The sequence below is a fragment of the Vulpes lagopus genome, chromosome 10 (assembly GCF_018345385.1).
Source record: "Vulpes lagopus strain Blue_001 chromosome 10, ASM1834538v1, whole genome shotgun sequence".
In the NCBI taxonomy this organism is placed as follows: domain Eukaryota; kingdom Metazoa; phylum Chordata; class Mammalia; order Carnivora; family Canidae; genus Vulpes; species Vulpes lagopus.
In genome coordinates this window covers 47,299,736-47,318,901 of record NC_054833.1, presented here as the reverse complement: position 1 = coordinate 47,318,901, position 19,166 = coordinate 47,299,736, and the positions used below count along the sequence as shown (strand labels likewise).

Here is a 19,166-nt window from a genome sequence, read left to right as displayed (position 1 = left end):
CAGGATATCAAGTGTCCCACCATTGTTTTTCCTGGTTGTTACTTCATGGGCTGCGTAGAAAGCTTGAAAATGCAAGACCCTTAGTTTTGGTTCTGCCACTAATTCGGTAGTTACAACATCTGGAACAGGTAAGTTAACCTCCCTGGCTTTACTTTCCCCATGTAGAATACAGAAATGCTTCATGGCAGCAGGACAGCATAAGACACCAGCAATAGAATATAACAACATTCCATGAGGTGGTAATATTTTATAGTTCTAACTACTAAAGTTGTTCTCTTTACAGAACAGATGTCTAATAAAATGTTTAGTCATAAAATACGTGGCCAGCTAGAGGCTCCCTATCCCTTGATTATAAGCAGGTGCTACCTTTGGGGATATTTACTTGAAATATTAATACTTTGGTACTTAATTTTCAGTGTTCCATGGCGTATATTTTTACTTTTGGGATTGGTAGGGGCCCAAGGTGGGGAAAAACAGTCTGTAATTACTACCTCTTAACGTAAAGACAAATTGTTATGTTCTTGGAGTAAGTGAAATCTGTTGGAAGGAGTTTTCAGCACGAATTTTTTTTTAGTATCGTTTCTGTGCTTTAAAAGTACTGATTCTAGCACAGACTCAGGAAGATGGGCCAGTGGAACAAGGCATCTCCAGGAAGTTGGTTCTACTCAGTCCTGACCTTCCCTTCCTCCCAGACTAGCAGGCCTATTTCTTTCCCAAGAATACACATCTTGCCTGTTTTGTTTTTTGCCATGTTTACTTTTTTTTGGTCATGTATAAGCAATAAAGCTGTTTTTCTGTTCTTCACCTTTCTCAACCCCAATTTCTCTTCTATATTTGGCTTAGGATGGCCCTTCAAAACCTAAGATCTCTCATGTGCACTACTGGTCTTGGAACAAACTCCTAGTGTTCCTGCCAATCAGAGATCTCTATATTAAATCCTAAAATGGGATTAAGAGAAAAAAAAAAGAGTCGGAGAAGTCACATTTATTGAATAATTGTGATAAAACATGGAATTTCTGAATTCCAAATAAATTTCACTTCTTGAACATTTGATCTGTTACTTTTTAGCACCAATAACAGCCTCAAGTTCACCTGATGACAGGCTGACGACCATCCCCCACTGGCCCTTTAATCTGCTTAACAAGTCCTTTGCCTGTCATCCTCCCAGGGGATAGCCTACTGCCCTCCTTTCTGGACAATCTGGGCAAACCGGCTGGTGATGGCAAGAGTAGTGTCAATGAAGCGGTCCACACAGCTCGAGAGACAATTCTCTGTGCGAGAGTCTAGGCGATTCCCTGGCTTCTCCACACATTTATCCCAGCACAGCTCCATGAAGTGATGCACCTTAAGAAGAAAAAAATTAGTAACCACTGCTGTCTGCATTTACTTCCTTGAAGGCCACTGCCTATTTTTCCCCAATTGTGTTAAGTTCGTAATCAGACTAAATTTTCAGGCCGGGTTATGTTTTCTATTTCCAAGTGGCACCAGTGTAAGCTGGCAAGGTATGGTACCAATTTCCTCCAAACCACTGCTCTCTTGTCATTCCAAACCTATCCCTTAGGCTAGTTCTTAAGTTCCAAACCTTTTGGGGGTCATGGACATCTTTGTGAATCCAGTGAAGGTTAATGGATCCACTCTCCATTAGAAAAATGCGCATACGGGCACAGAAAATGTGTTCTTGCTGTTTAATTCGAGAACCAACCCCCAGCCCGCCCCCAGCCCCCAAAGGCGGGGGGAAAACCATTTACTGACGGCTTTGTCTTGGGAGACTGGGTACTAGGCTGCCAGTCCATACTTTCTGCGGTCCTAAAATGGGGCTGTCACCTCGGTTCGAGGCGTGGTCAACCCGCCAGCCACGCTGCTAGTAAGGGGCCACGCCGGGTTCGAACCCCGCCGCCGGGGCTCCACAACACCTGTCCTAAACCACAGTCCAGACTACTTCGGAGCCCGCCTTTCTCAACGGACGTTTCGCTGCTTTGTCGTTCTCAAACTCCTTACCGCGTAGGATGTGTAGTGAGGCAGCAGGCGACTGCAGACGCAAGGCCGGCAGCGGATGGGTGCCTCGTCCAGGGCCGCGCGCCCGTAGGGGGCAAAGGCAGGACCAGAGCCAGAGCTTCCGAACGCCACGCCCTGCGAGCTCGCCGCCGAAGCAGGGGCCGGTGCCCTGGCGCCGCCCGAACCTTCCTCTCGGCTTTGCCCTTTCTCCCTAGCGGGCCCCGCGCACTGCGGCTCACCGGCGGCTGGGGCGCCACGCCTCGTTTCTCTCTGGGAAGAAGTGGGCGCAGCAGGAGCGAGCCCCAGGCCGCCCCCGGGGTGAGGTCGCGGGCTCCGCTCGTTTTTCCCTAGCGGCTGTCACTTCACGGGCTGGGAAGAGTCTGAAAATTCAACTTGTGCCTCACCCTCCTGTCTCTCCCCCCACGGGCCCTGTCCCCGCACCTGTGCAGTGAACTGCGCCTTCTGCTGTTCGGCCGCCACCAGGCGCTGCAACTCCGCCTCGTCCGCCTCCCCCAGCTCCGCCATCGTCCGCCTGCAGCGCGGGGCCTCCGGCCGAGCGTGTCTGCGCATGTGCGGCGGGCGCGCGCCAGCTCCCGACTTCCGGTTCACGCGGCGTTTCCCTTCGTGGTCGGTGGGTGGGAGTTTGCGAGCGACTGCTTCCGGGTTGCTGGGTGACCTTGAGCCTTCAGGAGGGAGATGGCGAGTCTCTGGAGGCTGAGCGTCCTGTGCGGAGCTCAAGGAGGCCGAGGTGAGGGGTCCTAGCAGCGGGAGGGTCTTCGCGCCGCCTCCGGCCGGGGGAGGGAGGCTTCTGAAGCAGGGAATCCGTCCGCCGTCCCGTTGGCCGATCTGGCTCCTGTCTACACCACAGCAATAACCACCGTTGTCTACGCGCCCAGATGTTTTCCGGAGCTCGCATCTCCCCCGCTCCGGGCAGACACGGCGGTAGAGTAATCTGGAAGAGCCCCTGGGAGTTACAGTCCTCCTGAGGCTGTTCCTAAGAGTTGTCTTTTTTCTCCCCATTCACTGTCCTTATAACGCGCATCAGAAAAATGTGGGCTTAGCCTCTAAGCCCCTGGCCTTGCCCATTGACCCTGGATTGGCGGAGAGCGGGTTCCGGAAATCAGTTCGATAATCATTGAACTGGGCATTTTTCTTATACCAGGCACCGTGGTAGGGATGGGATACACATGTGTATGGAACATAGGCCCTGCCCACGAAGAGTTTTCGTTTTTATAGGGAAAACACATACAAATGTAATTTTTATAGGGAAAACACATACAAATGTAACAAAGCCAAAAACCGTTGTGTTGCACATAAATTGTTATGCCAGTCCAGAGGAAGAAAATACTTGGCTTTCTTGTTTTGGAAGAATTACCCTTTCTTGGTTCCTGAAGGAGCTGCGTGTGTCTTGAGGATAAGGAAGGTCACAGAAGGAAGGGCATGACAGTTGGAACTACTGGGGTCAGTAAAAGTGATGATGAAGGATGTAGAAACTGCGAGGCAGGAGAGAAAACAGACCGGATGTTATTAGAGCACAAAGCTCAAGGTGAGGAATGAGAGATGAATCTGGAAAAGTGAACTGGAATCAAATCGTGGAAGAACTTGCCTCGATAAGGAATATGCGTTTACCCGATGTGAACGGGACCATTGAAAGGTTTGACATAGAGTTGCAGTTTATTTATTTATTTTTAAGATTTTATTAATTTATTCATGAAAGAGAGAGAGAGAGGCAGAGACACAGGCAGAGGGAGAAGCAGACTCCCTGTGGGGAGCCGGATGCGGAACTGGATCCCAGGACCCCCAGGATCATGACCTGAGCCAGAGGCAGATAGATGCTCAACCGGGGAGCCACCCAGGCATCCCACAGTTGCAGTTTAGATTGGCCATTTGGGTAACACTGTGGTAGATGGCCATCATAGGAGATGGGACGGGCTAAGACACAAGTCCAGGAGATGACATAGGACACTGTTATAGTAGGGCAGGTAAGGATTGTGAGGTCCTAAACATGGAAAGTAGTACAAAAAAGAGCAGGTCGTCTCAAGAAGTGTTAAAAGAGATATGTTGATATGATTTGGTGATTGAGAGTTGAAGGGAGAGGGGTGTTTTATGTGACTTCCAGATTTGGGGGTTAGGTCAAGAATGGCTGGGATGTCACTAGATAATGTGGGGGAGCGTGCAAATGGAAGACAAGTTCGGTTGGGAAAGAAAGTTGAAGAATGATTTTCATTTTTGGTGTGGCGAGTGTGAGAAACTTGTAGGATATCTCAGAGGAGAGGCCCAGCGGGCACTTCAGCTTCTGAAACACTGGAGAAATAGCAGGGCTGCTGATATAGAACTGGGTGTCATCAGCTTATAGGCAGCATAAACTGAGTGACAAAATGGCCAAGGGTGGGCTTAGGATGTGAGGAGAGCAATGGGATGCTGTGAAAACATTTAAGAGTGAATGCAAGAGTCGACTGATTTTCAACAGAGTATTAATAAGTAAGTGCTACTATTTTCATTTTACAGATGAGGACATTGAGGCTTAGAAAGACTGTTTAACTTAATTGCTCATCACCTCCCACCTAGTAAGTGGTGATTTGTGTGAACTTAGGTCTGCCTATTTTTTAACCAAGAGACAGGATCCCAAGGGGGACAGAAAAGGATGGGTTCAAGAGTACAAGTGGAGGGGCGCCTGGGTGGCTCAGTCAGCTAAGTGTCCAACTCTTGATTTCAGCTTGAGATATGATCTCAGGGTTGTGAGATTGAGCCCCACGTCTGGGGTATGCAGGGCTTAGAGCCTGCTAAAAATTGTCTCTCTCTCTTTCTCTCTCTGCCTTCTCCCCACTCCCAAAAAGAGTACAAGTAGAGAGGAGCACCTGGATGGCTCAGTCAGTAGAGCATGCAACTCTCGATTTGGGGTTGTAAGTTGAAGCCCCACATTAGTGTAGAGATTACTTAAAAATAAAATCTTAAAAAAAAAAAAAAAAGGACATGGAGAAACTGATCTTGAAAAGGAAGATAGCAATAGATGTTTTTCCCAAACTAGACTGAATTCCTTGAGGACAAAGGCTGTCTTTGTCTCTTGCTCTTATATGTCGTAAATGTTTGTTGGGTGAATGCATGGAAAGAGAAAGGAGCTGTAATTTACTTGTTAAAATCAGTAAGAGTGCAGCTGTTTTACATAAATGGTTCATTGATTTTTTTTTTTTTTAATCTTTCAAGGGCTACTTAGTGTGATCTCTTAGCAGCCCAGGGAAATAGATACTGTTCTCATTTGCAGAGGAGATGTTATGCCCCCTTTGGGATTAAGTAGCTTGCCTGTGGTTATTTAGAAAGTCTGTCAGGCCTGTTAAAAGAGAAGTGTTTATGATCTCCCTAATGTCTCTTTCCTCAGCTCTGTTTCTCCGAATCCCAGTGGTCAGACCTGCTCATGTTTCAGCATTTCTCCAGGACCAGCCTGCCCCAGGATGGTGTAGAACCCAGCACATTCACCTGTCACCCAACCACTACTGTATGTTTTTTTTTTTTTTCATTGCTGCTGCTTCTTGGGCTCTGGCCCTCTACATCTGGCCAAATTTTCATGCCTTTGGCAGGACTGTGGAGCAAAACTCTTATGTCCACCTCTGTCAAATGAAGACCTACCTAGCCAGTGCCTTTGGGCAGACAATGCCAGCATGGTTGAGTGATGCCATTTAGAGTCATAGAGATCCTTCTGATCTAAGTCCTACATTTTCAGTTTTTTTAAAAAGAAAATCACTCTGTAGGAAGAGTCTGTACAATGTAGTCGATCTTATTTATTTAGCTGATAGGAGCCAGATATAAATAATTTTAGAATAGTAGAAAATTTAAAAAGACAAATATTTATAGCTAAAATTGACTTGCCTATTTTTATTTAGGTTCATATTAAAATCACATGGCTTTTTTATGACTATTATAGAAAATTTGTAGATGAATCAGTTAACTGTTATTTTCAGTTTTAAAGTCTGGAAAGATCTGTATTTTGCAGAGATAAGACTTCTCTTGATTCTTAAGTCAACAGCTTACATATAGTTGTATCTGAGTTATGAGAAGTTAGGCAAGTACACTTTTTCTGCTCTTTAGAATTATTTTATTATCTTTGAAAAAGTTCTGTTTCTCTAGTCCTTTCCTAAGTTCAGTTAAATTTAGGAGAGTCGTTTTAATTTGGGGTGTGTGGACTGAAGGAAAGCACTTGATATTATAAATATAGTTTCTATATATGTATCCATGTGCATTTTTCTGGGGAGCAGCTCCATCCTTCCATTAGATTCTGTAACCAAAATAAGATAGAGGCTCTCAAAGAAATGTTTAAGCCCATTTTTTTCTCACTTATTTAATAGAAGTTCTCCTGTTCCATATTTGTTTTGGGCTATTTATAAGTAATGGGACAGAAGGGCTGTAATCCTAAAAGTTCAGAACAGAAATTTTTGAATTGGCTGGTTTAATTTTGTTTTGGAAGGATTTTTATTATTACCTTCTAATTCTAAAGATTAGAAAGTGCAAATAAAAGAGTAATGTTTTAAAGGAATTCTTCAGGTGGTACTAACTTATATTATTCATAAAGTATCTGTCTAATACACTAAAATTTGAGATTAGTAATTCCACAAAGATATTTTGTTCATCTTCTTGCCTGTCAACAAAGTGGGTCAGTCTTATAATCAGTCTCTGTTGGCACCAAGACACCTTGTGCTAAAGAACTTCAAAGAAGGGAAGTAGCATCTTTCTCAAGTACTTTCTTTATCCTACTCTCTTTATGCTCAGAACAAAGTCTTATATGCATGCTGTTTACCATCCTGTCAGCTGGGTTATTTTGTGGCAAACATTGAATCTGAGAGATGTGTGTTTCCCCCTTTCAACTCTTATGAATCTGGTTCCTCGTTTCTGTAGCTGGTTCCAAGGCTGCATCTCTCCACTGGACTGGTGAGAGGGTTGTCAGTGTTTTGCTCCTGGGCCTAATTCCAGCTGCTTATTTGAATCCTGGCTCTGCGATGGACTACTCCCTGGCTGCGGCCCTCACTCTCCACAGTCACTGGCAAGTACAGCAGGCCCTTCATTGTTACGTTGTCTGCTCAGTTTATTTGCTGTGAGCCTGTCTCATTACTGCATATGAGGGAGAAGTTGATTGAGATACTCAGACCTGGAGACAACTTTAAAACATATAGAGAATATTTATATGCACTGATTTATATGTCCACTTGCCTATTCAATGTCTTCACTTCCATATCTAATAGACATTTTGAATATAGCATGTTATAATACTCAGTCCCCGATCTCCCCCAGATCTCCTCCTCTGGCACTCTTGCTCATCTGAATTAAAGGTTTTTCCATTCTTCCAATTGTTCATGCCCCAAACCTGGTCATCATCTTTGAATTCAGTAGTCTCCTAACTGGTCCTCCTTCTGTCTGTTCCAACACAGCAGCCCCCATGATCCTGTTAAAATATTAAGTCAAATCAAGACATTTTCCTTCTCAAACACTTTCTCTCTTTCAACCTTCCCCAGACTGAAAGTCAGAATTCTTATGGTGGTCTACAGACCCAATGTAGTCTGGCTCTGTTCCCACATCTCCAACTACTTTCTTCTTCATTCACACTGGCTTTGATTATTCTTAGACATGCCAGGGACACTCCAGACCTCAGGGCTTTACTTTTACTCTTGCTTCTGCTCAACATACTCTTTTTCTAGTTACATACTTGGCTTATTCCTCATTTCCTTCATATTTGAAGTGTCACCTTCTCAATGAAGCCTTCTGTAACCACTTGTTCACAATTGCAGTGTCCTTCCCAGCATTCCTTATCCCTCTCCCCTATTTTATTTTTCTCAGTAGTGCTAATTACCTTCTTATGTTGTCTCCCCTCATTAGAATGAAAGCACAGATACAGAAAATAATGAGAATCAAATTCATGGCTTAATGAATTATCACAAGGGCAATTCTGCCCAGGTCAAGAAATAGAGGGATGCCTGGGTGGCTCAGTGGTTAAGTGCTTGCCTTCAGCTCAGGGCGTGGGTTAGGGGTCGGGTCCCTGCATGGAGCCTGCTTCTCCCTTTGCCTGTGTCTCTGCCTGTCTTTTTGTGTCTCTCATGAGTAAATAAATAAAATCTTAAAAAAGAAATAGAACTGTAGGAGCTGCTTCCGTGTGTTCTGCCTCAGTCATAACTGTTCAGCATGCACCCACCAAGGACCATTATCCTGATTTTTATAGTAATCCCTTCCTTATATTTCATCATAGTTTTATCATCTGGTTGTCCTTAGACACTATAGTTCAGTTTTGCCCTTTTTAAAAAAAGAAGTGGAGATTTTTTTACTTTTTGTTTACTCTTAATATCTTTAGTGCCTAGGGGATCCCTGGGTGGCGCAGCGGTTTGGCGCCTGCCTTTGGCCCAGGGCGTGATCCTGGAGACCCGGGATCGAATCCCACGTCAGGCTCCCGGTGCATGGAGCCTGCTTCTCCCTCTGCCTATGTCTCTGCCTCTCTCTCTCTCTCTCTGTGTGACTATCATAAATAAAAAAAAAATTAAAAAAAAAGTTTAAAAAAAATATCTTTAGTGCCTAGAGCAGTACCTGACACATAGCACTAGGTAAATAGTTGAATGACTGAATTTCCAGTTTCTATTTATTTTATCCAGTGTATGTAGTTTGTTAGATTTTTTTTAAACCATTTTTTTCTTTTTTCTTTTTATTTTTTTAATTTATTTGGGGGGTTGGGCAGAGACACAGGCAGAGGGAAAAGTAGGCTCCATGCAGGGAGCCTGACGTGGGACTCGATCTGGGGTCTCCAGGATCACGCCCCGGGCTTCAGGCGGCGCTAAACTGCTGCGCCACCAGGGCTGCCCTAGATTTTCTAAGTTAATGAACCTTCTGAAAAGTTTGTAAGTAACACTTGGGTTCTTTGAATTGTTCATTTTATATTATTTTACAAGGACAGTATGATATTGTGGGAGAGGGAAGCATTTTTATATTGCTGGAACTGAAAGGACTTGGGAATATCTTAACCAACTCTGTTATTTTGCAGATGTAAAACTAAACCCCAGGGAGGTTAAGTGGCTTGTCAGAATGATTTTGTAGTGTTAAAGGGAGATTTTTACTTACCTAGTTTTCTGGGGTTGGTTGGGGAATTACCCTTTAATCAGATAGACGTTTCAAAGTAAAGGATTCCAGTTGTATATTAAATATTAGATCATAAGTACAGTAAGATTTCTCTAATATGTGGCTTTTTGGCAGGAGATCCATCTAAATCCATGAAAAGTCAGAATAAGAGATAATTCTAAAGTAATATATTTTCTATTATTTTCATTTATTTTATACTCCTCCAGTTTCCTTACTAATTTGTCCTTCCTTTTCTCTGTCTCTCTGTCTCTGTCTCTCTCTCTCACACACACACACATATACACACACGACTTCAAAGAGTTGTTTATAATCGTGCACTACTTCCTCAGCATCCAATCTCTTTTAACCTATACTAATTGGTCTTTTATCACAACTACAAAGCTTAATTCATTCTTACCAAAATCTCCCTAAAATCTTCATTTTTCCAAACCCAGCTGTCTGTTTTTGGTCCTCCTGTTACTTGAACTCTCAACAGAATTCAACCTAATTGACCATTCCCTCCTTAAATAATTTCCCTTTGGCTTCCTAGATGCTGTACCCAGCATTCTTTCCTCTGTCTCACCAGCTGTGCCTTCAGTCTCTGATGCCTGCTTCTCCCTTTGTCTGACCTCTGAATAATAAAGCTCTGAATCCTGGGTTCAATCTTGCTTTCCTAATTTCTCTTAATTTCCTGAGGTGAACTGAGATCTAAACTTTTTCCTGATCTGCAGACCTGTATTTTCCAGTTGTCTAACCAGCATAATCCACTTGAATGTCTAACGGTTGTCTCAAATTTAACATTGCCCAGAATCACTCTTCCCCCACCCAACTCTCTTGATTTTTCCTCAAAGCCACCTCCTTTCCTGTTCTTCCCTAATTCAATTAAATCTAGTTGCTCAAGCCAAAAATCCTAGGAATTATTTTAGGTATTTCTTTTTGTCTTATCCTACATCTAGTCCATCAGCTCTTTCTGTTAGTTGTCTCCTCAAAACACAGCTTACCTCAATCGTCCCTTAACACCGTCTTCCCTGTCACCAGCCTAGGTTAAGCAAATAGTCTTACCAAGGCACTTGGCCTCTTAAGTGGTTTTCTGTTTCTGTTTTTGCCCCCCACCCCTTCTGCCTGCACTGTTCATTTGCCATATTATGGCCAGAGTGACCTTTTCTAAAAGTAAAATTATAGGGCAGCCCCAGTGGCGCAGCAGTTTAGCGCCGCCTGCAGCCCAGGGCGTGATCCTGGAGACCTGGGATCGAGTCCCACATCAGGCTCTCTGCATGGAGCCTGCTTCTCCCTCTGCCTGAGTCTCTGCCTCTCTCTCTCTGTGTGTTTCTCGTGAATAAATAAATAAAATATAAATTTTTTTAAAGTAAAATTATATTTATCTAAAGAAGATCTACAAATGTCTCATAAGCATGTGAAAAAATGCTCATCATTTGTTATTATAGAAATGCAAATTAATGGGTGTCTGGGTGGCTTAGTCTGTTAAGTGTCTGATGCTGGATTTCGGCTCAGATCATGATCTTGGGGTTGTGGGATCGAGTCCTGAGTCAGGCTTCCTGCTGGGCTTGGAGCCTGCATAGAGTCTCTGTCTCTCTCTCTCTCCAAGGGGGGAAAAATGGCAAATCAAAACCATAATGAGATACCACTTCAAACTCACTAGGATGGCTGTCATCCGCAAGATGGAGAGTAACATGTGTTTCAAGGATGTCAGGGGGTGGGAGGTGGGGAAGGATGTCGGGAAGTTGCCTTGTAGGTCTGTGCTGGGAATGTAAGAAGTTACAGCCACTTTGGAAAATGGTTTGGAAGTCCTAACAAAAAGAGTTACCATATGACTCAGGGATTCCTCTTTTAGGTGTTATACCCCTCGAACTTGAACACATATGTCCTCACGCAAAAACTTGTGTAGTAATATTCATAATGTTATTTATAATAGCCAAAAAGTAGAAACAGTCCAAATGTCTATCAGCTGATGAATAGCTAAAGAAAATACAATATATTCCTACAAAGGAATATTATTTGGCCACACAAAAGGTTGAAGTACTAATACAGCATGGGTGATCCTTGAAAATGTGAAATGAAAGAAACTTGACACAGAAGGCCACCTGTTATGATTTCACTTATATAAAATGTACAGAGTAGGCAAGTCCATAGAGACAGGAAACTAGTTGTTGAGTTAATGAGCTAATGGATATGGGGTTTCTTTTTGGAGTGATGAAAATGTTCTGACATTAAATAGTGATGATGTTGCACAACTTCATGAATATACTAAAAGCCGTCTTAGTGTATATTTTGAAAGGGTTAGTTTTAGGGCGACTGACTGGCTCAGTTGGAGGAGCATATGACTCTTAATCTCAGGGTTGTGAGTTTGAGCCCCACGTTGGGCGTAAAGATAACTTAAAAAAAAAAAAGGATTGATTCTATGGTGTGTGAATTACATCTCAATAAAGCTATTATTAAAAAAACAAAATTATGTCACTACTGACTTAGGTTACTCCCAACTTAAAACATATCTGTCGTTTCTCATTACATTTCAAATGAAATTTTAAAAAACCTTTTTTTTTTCCCTCAAGATTTTTATTTTTAAGTAACCTCTACAACCATTTTGGGGTTCGAACTCAAAATCCTGAGATCAGGAGTCCTGCAGTTTACTGACTGAGCCAACCAGTGCGTCTGAACTCAGACTTGTGACCTTCGGGGCCCTGTGTGATCTACCCTTGCCTTCTGATCCCCGTGTTCTCCAGCCACATTGATCTTTTTACTATTTCAAAGATGCCACGGTCAATGTCCCTTTTGTTTGGAATGTTCTTCTCATTTAGTCCATCCTTTCTAAAATATTTCCTCATTGCACATACGTACTTTTTTTTTTTTCTGCTTCACCAGAATCCGTTCCATTAGGGCAAGGGTGCTGTCTTATTTGCTCTTCTTTCAACATTTATAACAGGTCCTGGCACATAGTGTCTGTTTCATAAAAAAATTTTTTTTTGAATTAATGAAAAACTTAGTAGAGCATTTGCTGTAAAGTTTATTTTTTATAGTAATCTCTACACCCAATGTGGGTCTCAAACTCATGACCCTGAGCTCAAGAGTCATGTGCTCCACCGACTAAGCTAGCCAGGCACCTCTCGAGCATTGGTTTTAGTTAAAAACAAAACAAAACAAAACCCCCAAGATTTTGTAAATAGAACGGTAATTACTCTCTTTGAGGGAGGCGGGCAGGGGGATAGGGCGACTGGATGATGGGCACTGAGGAGGACACTTGATGGGATGAGCACTGGGTTTTATACTATATGTTGGCAAATTGAACTTCAATAAAGAGTATATAATAAAATAAAAATAATAAAACAAAAACCTACCTTCTTTGATATTAATGGGAAAAATTGAATCTAAAGAAAAGCAATGTCTTTATTATATTACTAGGAAACTCATAGCCCCTTCATTTTGGTTTATGATTCCTGTTACAGTGAGTTGTATTTTGAACCTGATAATTATTTTTTGTAGTCAAGTTAGCCATATAGCCTTTTGACTTGTGATTTTTCTTCTGTACTGTATTTTTTTTCTTTAGGGGCCTTGGACAAGTGGTTACTGACTATGTTCGAGGGGATGGTTTGCAGAAAGCTGTCAAGGCAGGCGTTTTGGCACTCTCAGCTTTAACCTTTGCTGGGCTTTGTTATTTCAACTACCATGATGTGGGCATCTGCAAAGCTGTTGCCATGCTGTGGAAGCTCTGACCTTTTTGACTTAATACCTTCAGAATTGATTGTACACCTCTTTGCCTCTGCTCTATCATGCCCTTCAGCTCACAGTAAGGAGGAAATAACAGATAAGTCTAATGGTGAGACAAACCTCTTCTAATCACCTGGTCATTTTTTTTTAGAATTTAGTCTTTGAGGAAAAGGTTTGAGGTGAATTGTATCCAAGAAATTTGGAGACTGGGTTCCTTGTTCTGGTGAGTTATGGGGTTGTCTCCTAGCTTCTCATAAGACTCATAGCATAATTAACCATTATGTATGAGCTTTTGCCTGTTAGCATATCAAATTCTTAAAGGGAATTCAGCTTTATTACTATCAGTACATGATCAAACTTCTGTATTTGTCCTGGGAATGACGGAGAAAGGGAAAACCTGTTAATTCATAAGTAAAGACTTAAAATTAGTGTTTAATTTTTGAAAATTGCCCTCTCTGTTCAGTTGATAGTGGTTACTGATGGTTACATGTCCTAGGGAAAGTTTCAAATTAGGAAATACTGCTCTCTGACATTATTCATTTCTAAGTCCTGGGAAGAAGAGCTTGGAGAGCTTCTGAGTATGGAGAAGTTCCATATCGGGAAGAGGTCCCCTCATAGATGTATGAAAGTATTATAGATTCTAAACTGAGACTTAATCCTCAAATGTGTTTATTTTACTTGTCCTAAAATAATCTGTCTACGAATATAAAAAACTGTAAGTAATTGTTATTTTCCCACTGTAGGAATCTTTAATGTGAAAATGTATTCTATGAAAATAAAGTTTTTTAAAAAATAAAATGCTATATAATAAATTGTATTCTACTCTTTTATGTACTAACTGTCTCTAGTTTTATTCAATAGAACTTGGTGTCTGTTGCATATACACCAGTAAAACAGGACTGTTTAAATTTCCTTCTAGGGCTCAGCAGTTAGGTAAATTACAAAGTACTGTAATACAAAAAAGTCTTATATGTAATAGGCAGAAATATATGGAGTATGAGTAGTTGGGGATGAAAAGAGTATTAAGATTAAATACATTTGACCCTTGAACAATACAGTTGGCGCATTCAACTTACATGTGGATTTTTTTTTTTTAAGATTTTATTTATTCATGAGAGACACAGAGGGAGGCAGAGACACAGGCAGAGGGAGAAGCAGGCTCCCCACCAGAAGCCCAATGTGGGACTTGATCCTGGACCGTAGGATCATGCCCTGAGCCAAAGGCAGATGCTCAACCACTGAGCCACCCAGGTGTCCCATATGTGGATTTTTTTTTTTTTATAAATACAGTACAATAAATGTATTTTTAAGATGATGTTCTTAATATTTTTCTTCTAGCTTGCTTTATTGTAAGAATATTGCATATAAATCATATAATATAAAAATAAATGTTAATTAACTGTTTATGTTCTCAGTAAGGCTTTTGGTCACTAGTAGGGTATTAGTAGTTCAGTTTTGGAGGAGTCACACAGATTTTTGACTGTGTGAGGTGTTGGCACCCCTAGCCTCCATACTGTGAAAGGGTTGTCTGTAGCAGGAATTAAAATGAGGTCTAGATTACAATGTTCTATAAATGCCAGCCTTTGGAATTTTAAGTTATATTTTGTAGGTAGGGAGTTTGATCTGAGGGGTGAGTGTAAGGCATGATGGTTTGTTTCTCCTAGCAGCATAGAGGTACTGGGACTTGGCATGTTTCTCACTGAGGACATTAGTGGGCAGCTGAGGCAAACTATCAAAGGGGAGCTGGCCAGAAGGGTAAGTGTGTTCATAAATGTCTGTACTAGGGGTTAAAAATAAGCTCCCCTTAATGTGTGTATGGTCTCACAAGAGATTCAGATATATATTAAGGGCTCAGGAAGAGGAGATTAGTTCTGTTTTGGGGTGGTTAAAGATTTTATTTTTTTATTTTTATTTTTTTATTTTTTATTTTTATTTTTTGGTGGTTAAAGATTTTAAAAGGGAGTTATGCCAGAATAGTAGGGTTCACCAAGAGGGGTTGTTGGGAGAGTCTGCCTTGGTAGGGAGAAATATAATAAAATATAAATAATAAAATTACTAAGAAAATAGTAATAAAACTGACATTGTTTAGAATAGCTGGTTCATGATGATGATAGAAAGCAGACTGATCTTCAGTCAATTTTATTGTTGGCTGAAAATTCTCTGTAGATAGTGATCCCCCTTCGTGTTATTCCTCTCATCCTGTACCCAGCCCCCAGGACACCACTGCTGTAAGGGGGAGTTTTCTTTGGTTGAAATGGGGTGGGCAGGAACTGGGTAATATGGGGATCCTTTGGCTGTCACTAGCACCATCGGCCCACAGTTGGATCTGGAGAAGTGTCTAATGTTAGTAAGCTTCATTAGATAGCGAATAAGAAGTTAGAGTGAAGGCTGGCTGGGTACTGCTTGCCCAGGTCCCAGTTGGTTTTGTAATTAGGACAGTGCTGAGCCATCACTGGGAAATCTGGGTTGCTGTGGGCTGCTGGAGCATCAGGAAAAATGAGGCAGGGGCTAACAGCAATAGGTTTCTGAGGCTAAGGAGGACGTGATCAGAACTGTGCCTTAGAATGTAGATGACATGAGGAAGGTTGATAAACTAGAGGGAGAAGGACATGGAGCCTCAACAATAGAGGAAGAAATGGCCGGAACTCTAATGGCAGCGGAAAGTAGGACTCAATTTTAAAGGTATTGTAGAAATGAAAAAACATTCCTTCATCTGACAGGTACTAAGTACCTCATGTAATTGGCACTGTAGGTGAAGAGAGAAATCCTCTGCCCTTAAAAGGAACTCAGTCCCGTTGGGACAACAGCTAAGTTAAACACTGTGTATCACAATATACTGGTAAATGTGATGACCAAACGCAAATCAGGCAGTGATCTAACAAAAGGTGCAGTTAGAATTTGCTTGCAAGTTTCCTTGGAGGAATCTTGACCTGGTATCCGAAAGATAGGGAGCTGACAAATGGCCAAAGACACTTGGGTGAAGCATCAGGACGACTGGAAGATAGTAGACCTAGCAGAAGATGGCACACCCTTCTGTGTGACAGCAGCACAGGAGAGCTGATTGTAGAGGACCCTCTGCGCCATGATAAGTGACTGGAACTGTCGTGATGGCAATGGGGAGTCATTGATGATTCTCAATTATGCAAATGATATGGTCAGATGTTTGTTTTAAATAGGTTATGTAGGCTGCCGTGTGAAGTATGCATGTGAGGGAAGTAAGCATGCAAATGTTAGATTATTTTCATGATGCAGAAAAGATGACGAAAGGCAATAGTAGCCAGAATGAAGAAGAAAACAACCATAGGAGATATTTAGAACTTACACAATAAGAGCTAAACTGGGGTGTGAGAGGTCAAGAGAGGAAGGAAGGTATGCTCAATTTCTTTGTCATAAATGGATGGATGGGAAGAGGTCATTAACTTTTGGAGGAAAATTAGTTAAGACAGTGGAGAGAGATCACTGCCAAAGCTTTGAATTTATGAGATATCCAGGAAGAGATAGAATTTATATTTTGGCAATACAACAGACTAAATTTTAGAAACCATTTTGCTGCAATGCACCTAGGAATGTTAAATGTGGAGAGTACCTTTTCAAACATGGCTCATGTTGCTGGAGGAAATACTCTCAAGCCAGAACAAAAGGTGCATGTGGTTAGAGAGGCAAATTGTTGGCCCTGGGATCATGTACTGACCTCAGGTGGCCTCGGGCTCTAGATTTGAAGAAGGCAACGTAGAAGCCAGGAGCAAATTTCTGGGCTCAAATTGGAATTTGGTTGGAGACTCCCTAAAATCAGGAACCATGAAGAGTTTTACTCTCAAAGGGTGAATTAGAAAAATAACTTACCTCAAAAGAGCAGAGAGAGGAGAAACTTGTCTGACTTGCCTTGGTTCTGATTGGCAGAAAGAACATCACTGAGAGTGTGTGGCTAAGGGCCAGTCCTTATGCCAGTTTATGGCCTGAGTTCATACTGTCTGCTAATTTACCATTTACCTGGGTTGGTGGTGCCCCCACCCCTGCCCGGCAAGAAGTACACAATTTTTCGCTGGAGGAAGTTTTCTCCAACACAAGCCTCAAAAGTTCCCATATAAAGTTCTCATGAATGTGAATTCATGTGAATTCATACAAAATCACAGTATATCCAGGAAACACCCTAAACAAGACTTGCCAGCACAAATAAAACAAACTCTACCCGCAAAGAATTCAGATCTTGGCAGCATTTTCAGACACAGAATATAAACTAAATGAAGTGGAAATCTAAGTATGAGTCAGTTGTCAGATCAGGGATGAGAACATCTTTGGAGAAAGTGACCCTACCTCTGATGTTCTCGATTTATAGAGTCTTGGGAAGTAGATGTCTACTCGGGAAAGTTGTCTGTTCCTTGGGAGTCCTAATAGATGGATGTCAGGTCCATCCCCAGTGGGGCTGGGTATCCTGGTTATGAGATCCTAAGCACTTTTACACAACACTAGGAAGCATGTATGCATGGCTCTGGGCCTGGAGTTTGAGAATTCTATGTGAGGTTAAAGTACCTGAAATGGTCACTTCCAATGTGGCTCCAAAGCTGACTTTTATTGGTATCTCACTAATCTAGTGTCCTAGTTGCATATCATGCTGGTGGCAGTGGGAGAGGCACAAAATGATGATATGCCTTTCAAAAAAAAAAAAACAGATTTTAGGTTGGGCATACAGACTATGCATATGAGATTCATTTTTAAAAAAAATATATAACAATTACAACACACATGGATAGAATCTGTTAGAGGATGAATCAAGCCCAGCCTCATGGGGTCTTTCTATAACAATTTTTTTTTTTGTAAGATTATTTTTTTTTCATTTGAGACACACACAGAAAGGCAGAGGCAGGCAGAGGGAGAAGCAGGCTCCCTGCAGGGAGCCCGATGTGGGATTCGATCCCAGAACCCCAGGGTCACGACCTGAGTCAAACGCAGACACTCAACCACTGAGCCACCGAAGTATCCTCTATAACAATTTCATATGAAAGTTTATATTCTTTAAAAATGTAAATTGCAGTGTCATTAGGCCTAGGCATAAAACTTAGAACTGAGGAAAGTTTCAGTCTAAGCAGAAAAGTTGGAAACTATTATTTTATTTTATTTATTTATTTTTTTATGATAGTCACAGAGAGAGAGAGAGAGGCAGAGACACAGACTGAGGAAGAAGCAGGCTCCATGCACCGGGAGCCTGATGTGGGATTCGATCCCGGGTCTCCAGGATCGCGCCCTGGGCCAAAGGCAGGCGCCAAACCGTTGCGCCACCCAGGGATCCCTGGAAACTATTATTTAAAAGTACTTAAAAGGTTATGATTTGGACAGCTGAATTAAATGAGTGGTTGGTATTAAGGAGGGCACTTGTGATGAGCACTGGGTGTTTGTATGTAAGTGATGAATCACTAAATTCTACTCCTGAAACCAATTTTACCATATATGGTTAACTAACTAGAATTTAAATAAATATTTGAAAACAAAACCATTTGTAAATAAATGTTCAAATGGTCTTAAATATGGGGATCTCTTCATGTTTTCTAGATTATAATTAAAATGAGTAAAGTTTTATCACTTGTTGAGCCTCCTAGGTAAAGTTTTATGACTAATATTTTTGTAAAGTTTGAACCAATTTGTCTCTGTAATCTGGGTTATTATTATTACTCGGTGCAAATATTAGCAGCCTGAAAGGAGTTTGGGAATTACCAAGCAGTACGAAACAGCCTTCACAAACAAATGTCTTTCCCCTATCCACCTTCCCACCTGCAGTGAAGGCAGTGTTACATTTTGAATAGTCCTTCTTTTACAGAAATCAGATTGAACAACTGTCGTTATAATATGCTGGTAATGCTAGAAAAGGCTCTTTGTATGGTAGTAAGCTTTATGGTGTTAACTTTAGTGTGGACTTAAAAAAATTTTTTTTTTGAAATTTTAAAAAAGATATTATTTATTTGAGAGAGATTGAGAGAGGGAAAGCACACAAGCAGGGGGAGAGGCAAGGCCCCCTGGGGCGCAGGGAGCCTGATGCAGGACTCGATCCCAGGACCCTGTGATCATGATCTGAGCTAAAGGCAGACACTTAACAGATTGAGCCACCCAGGCACCCATTGTGTGGACCTTAATAATGGAACTTTCTTTGGGTGTTGTTAATAAAATAATTGGGGGCATCTGGATGGCTCAGTGGTTGAACATCTGCCTTCAGCTCAGGTCATGATCCCAAGGTCCTGGGATCAAATCTCACATTGGGCTCCCTGCATGGAGCCTGCTTCTCCCTCTGTCTATGTCTCTGTCTCTCTGTGTCTCATGAATAAATAAATAAAATCTTTTTTAAAAATAAAATAATTTCATTTTTTGCTTGA

General features: G+C 41.8%; 2 protein-coding genes across 3 annotated transcripts; one reads left to right on the top strand and one right to left on the bottom strand.

Moving 5' to 3' along the window:
- Positions 1-969: 969 nt before the first annotated feature.
- TIMM8B (translocase of inner mitochondrial membrane 8 homolog B) lies at positions 970-2,589 on the bottom strand. Its single transcript, XM_041770557.1, has 2 exons — positions 2,437-2,589; positions 970-1,344 (listed from the first exon to the last, which is right to left on the bottom strand). The coding sequence occupies exons 1-2, from the start codon at positions 2,563-2,565 to the stop codon at positions 1,177-1,179; spliced, it is 297 nt and encodes a 98-aa protein (XP_041626491.1). The 5' UTR covers positions 2,566-2,589; the 3' UTR covers positions 970-1,176.
- Positions 2,586-13,616, top strand: SDHD (succinate dehydrogenase complex subunit D). 2 transcript variants are annotated; one of them, XM_041770553.1, is made up of 4 exons: positions 2,586-2,743; positions 5,372-5,488; positions 6,883-7,027; positions 12,644-13,616. In XM_041770553.1, the coding sequence occupies exons 1-4, from the start codon at positions 2,692-2,694 to the stop codon at positions 12,807-12,809; spliced, it is 480 nt and encodes a 159-aa protein (XP_041626487.1). In that variant the 5' UTR covers positions 2,586-2,691; the 3' UTR covers positions 12,810-13,616. The 2 variants fall into 2 exon arrangements, with proteins under 2 accessions (XP_041626487.1, XP_041626488.1); XM_041770554.1 differs by lacking the exon at positions 6,883-7,027 and having other exon boundaries at positions 12,644-12,732.
- Positions 13,617-19,166: the final 5,550 nt, after the last annotated feature.

What these genes read in the sequence shown, in the direction of transcription:
- TIMM8B (XM_041770557.1), bottom strand. Translation starts at nt 2,565, where the DNA reads ATGCGCAGACACGCTCGGCCGGAGGCCCCGCGCTGCAGGCGGACGATG. An exon ending in AGGCGCAGTTCACTGCACAG is followed by an intron (nt 1,345 to 2,436) that starts GTGCGGGGACAG and finishes TTTCTTCTTAAG; the next exon opens with GTGCATCACTTCATGGAGCT.
- SDHD (XM_041770553.1), top strand. Translation starts at nt 2,692, where the DNA reads ATGGCGAGTCTCTGGAGGCTGAGCGTCCTGTGCGGAGCTCAAGGAGGC. An exon ending in CGGAGCTCAAGGAGGCCGAG is followed by an intron (nt 2,744 to 5,371) that starts GTGAGGGGTCCT and finishes CTCTTTCCTCAG; the next exon opens with CTCTGTTTCTCCGAATCCCA. An exon ending in CTCACTCTCCACAGTCACTG is followed by an intron (nt 7,028 to 12,643) that starts GCAAGTACAGCA and finishes TTTTTTCTTTAG; the next exon opens with GGGCCTTGGACAAGTGGTTA.